The sequence below is a fragment of the Octopus bimaculoides genome, chromosome 24 (assembly GCF_001194135.2).
Source record: "Octopus bimaculoides isolate UCB-OBI-ISO-001 chromosome 24, ASM119413v2, whole genome shotgun sequence".
NCBI lineage: Eukaryota > Metazoa > Mollusca > Cephalopoda > Octopoda > Octopodidae > Octopus > Octopus bimaculoides.
Genome location: NC_069004.1, coordinates 9,006,105 through 9,009,900, shown reverse-complemented (window position 1 = coordinate 9,009,900; position 3,796 = coordinate 9,006,105). Strand labels below are relative to the sequence as shown.

Sequence of the window (3,796 nt, the reverse complement as noted above, 5' to 3'; positions counted from 1 at the left end):
ATATATATATATATATATACATACGCACGTGTTTGTATCTACTTAGAATATATGCATGAATCTATGAATTCAATCCCATTCACCCTCTCGAGAGCCGTGTTAATAAATTAAAGTTAAAATTCAAAGTCTGTTTTAAATCATCTCTGGAATAAAAAGTTACATTTATCTGAAGCTTTTGGGGAAAATGACATTGACAATCATGGAAGAAAGCTATATTCCAAGCTTCCATACATTTTGAATGAAATTTAAGTAAACGCGTAAAATTGAAATGAGAATCAAGAAAAATAAATTGAACACAGGTACAGAAGTCTGCCGAAGTTCGACTTATAATCGAGTTTGCCATTCTAAGGCCATTCCTTTTATCCACTTGGGGGTATAAAATCCAAGGCAATTTAATCATCATCCCGTAAAAGAGCGGATATACACAAAACTTGCAAATATATGGTGTCTCCCTCTGTTGGTGGTTTGAAGAGTCATATGGCTAGAAAATGCTAATTGCCATGATTCAACATAATACTTAACTAAGAGGAGACATTTATGTGATAAAAGATGCCTGTTATCTGCTATGTTAAAATGTCAACTGCAATTTGCTACTCATGAACGAGCAATGGCCACACTTATTGTATATTCCATCGTGTATGTATGCATGTATTCAGGTAGGTATATTTGTGTACGTATGTATATATGTTTGTGTGAGTGTAAGTATATACACATATTCATTATCTTTTGTCTCTCTCACTGTATGTACATACATATGTATGCAAATACAAATGATATATATATATGAATATGTAAATGTATACATACATGTACATATACATATATATATACCAATGGGCGGACAAACGAAATAAAGTGGCACTCAACTCATTTGGTAGGAGTTAAATGTATTGTTTAATACCGGTTGGATTTGGCACAATGAAACTTAAAGTTTCGTAGGCTCACCAAATGAACCTAACAGCTGAGGCTCGTAGAAACCGTATGAGACAAGTCCAAGATGGCTTCTGGATGTTGTACCGCTATTGGTCAACGCAAGTCACATGTTATTGATCTCATAGCGACGTCAATTTCAATCTGTATTCCAATCAGGACCACGTGCTAGGACAAAATGTTTGTGACAACTCTCTATCTAGAAAGTAAGGTGTGGTTTTTTAGCAACATTAGATCGGTAGTGTGTGTGCCAGTGATGTACGAGTGTGTGTATTATTTCTTATATTTAATTGTTTATGTTATGATTTTATTTATTCCATGTAGCCAGACTTTGTGGACACATTGTATATATATATATATATATATATATATATATATAAACATACGCATATATATATAGATACACATACACACATATATATATCGATGTTCAGTTATAATAAAATGAATTTTACATTAGTCTGAAGGATTTCCCTATACTTTTGTAAAGTACCAATTTATTGACATTGACTTTGAAGTTTCGGATAGCTAACCAATCGTCAGACTGCAATGCTTTGAAGTTAATCCTAACTTTACATAGTCTCTGTTGCGTTAAAATGTTCCTTGGGTATGTAGTCTTGAGAGGACTGGTGCTTAGGTTGTGGGTGGGCTATGAGGGAGAGGTGTTCTGGAGAAATTTTTATTGATCATATTTGGGGTTGTTATTATTTAGAATTTATGTATGTATGTATGTATGTAGGCATGTAAGGTGTACGCATTTGTGTGGATGTATTATATCAGAGGAAAGGTGATATGTGAAATAAGGGAAAATAATTCTACCTTTTTATGTTCCTTAGATGATGTAAATGACCATCAATTCCTGGGTAAATTTCTGCTTCTGGCTTGGCATGGGCAAATACGGCGTTTCTGGTTGCAAAATAATAGATTAACTGTTAGCAAAGTTCGGAGGAACACGAAGAGAAATTTGAGAAATTTTTGCTAAAATGTTGAGATGGTGAGATTTTGATAAAACTCATTATTCGCAAATTTGTATTTATGATAATTAGTTCCTTTACATTGAAAGTGACAGCAATTAATCCGTCAATAGTCTGATTTAATGGGTTATTAGTAATGTTAAAGATTATTTCCAGGCGTGGAATCATTTTACGCTAAACATAGGTGCAAATAAGGTAAACTTTTCTTACCAAAATTTTATTGAAATACTCCGCCTTTATTACAATTAATATTGAAAATATTGCAAAATTTAGTTAATTCACTTAGTCATTTTTAAACTTTTGCTATCATATTTCTGCTAAAATACACATCATTTGTTTCAATCAATTTTGAAAATAATGAAGAATTTGGATAAATAACTTCGTTATTATGAAGACTTTATAAAGCAACATGAAATTTTAATGGGAGGTTTTAATTAAGATTAATTTACATCAGTTTAAAGCAGTAAGTTTGTATCAGAACCAAAACTGGTCTGCTGTAAATTGCTATCAAATGATAGATTTGATGTCACCTTTGCACTGATCTAAATTTAAACTTTCCATCTTAATACTAAAGAGTATTTTGCGTTATACGGGATTTCCAATTAAAAATATTTATTTAGAAAGTACTTTAATACTTTTCTAAATGAATGTGCGCATTTTTCTCTTAATTCATTTCTGCAATTTTATTACCTGCAATTAGAGATAAAGATAGGAAATGTTTCTTCTAAGTAGAGATCACATTTCGAGTTCCCAGTAATATACAGTGAAGCGCTACTAATAATTTCACATTTAGTATCATATTTAGTGTCCCTGATTTTTTAAAAATCAAGTTTAACTCATTCAGACTTGCACAATTTCTTTATATCAACCTTGTTCATGTTCTTTAAATTCATTTTTAATGATATAGTAAATTTTATCCTTATATCCAGCTTCAGCAAGAACCTTTGATTTTTCTTAAATATTTCTTCATTACCAGATAGTTTAGATATACAAAGGCAACTATTTTCAATGCTAGAACCAGTAATATTTTTAGGTTGATTTGAATTTTTGCTTACGCACTTTCATTGGTTTTGTGGTAAGGTCAGTGTTCCCGTGCCCAAATCCAAATTATCATCTAGCAACTTAACCTTACTATGTTATTTTCCAATGGAAATAGACAGGCCCAGACTTTTAGATAATTTAAGAATTTTTTCCGGGATTGTTTCGAGATTTTCATTACTGACTTAAATTTGAATCAACTAAACGCACAGAAATACTACATCAAAGGACACAAAAAAATTTATCCAGCAGAAACACAAGTTGGATTGAAGTTTGATGAGAATAATAAGTCAATAAATAGATTTTGAAGTCGTTTAATTCTCTATTCTTATGTATCGTGTCTCGATTATATACTTTGTATGCTGTATAAAGTCCAACAAAGTGAACTCAGGATTTACTTATACCATTATACCATTTACGTTATACCATTCGATGTCGCTACCCAGATCTAAATTATATCACAGAGCTAATAAAGTAGGTATCTGTCCGGATCCCAAATCTCTATTTCTTTATGTTATCTGTATATATATATTTAGAAGAAAATTTGGACGCATTTCCAATTTTTTCTTAGTCTATTTCCTATGTATGTATTATTTCCCTTTCATTCAGCCTCATTTTCCAGTCATCTCGCCATGTTGGACTGATGAACGTTTTACATTGTTTTTCTCCTGCCGTTTTTTGCATTCTCTCTTCATTCTTTTCCTTTTAATCCTTTCTATCGAAGACCGTAGACTCGAAACGTAAAAGATTTTTCTATTTTTCCCGAGCGTTAAACTAATACACCTGCTTGTTGTTCCTACACCTGTCTTCGTCTTTTGTTTTCTGTAAATTTGTACTATATATATATATATATA

General features: G+C 31.5%; 1 protein-coding gene across 5 annotated transcripts in view; it reads right to left on the bottom strand.

The window, feature by feature from the left end:
* The window catches only part of LOC106880251 (uncharacterized), a 65,980-nt gene that overhangs the window by 32,004 nt on the left and 30,180 nt on the right, over positions 1 to 3,796 (bottom strand). For all 5 annotated transcript variants that reach the window (XM_052976309.1, XM_052976312.1, XM_052976310.1 and 2 more), the window contains one exon: positions 1,750 to 1,836. In XM_052976309.1, coding sequence (XP_052832269.1) covers positions 1,750 to 1,836 — 87 coding nt within the window. The remainder of the gene's footprint in view (positions 1 to 1,749; positions 1,837 to 3,796) is intronic.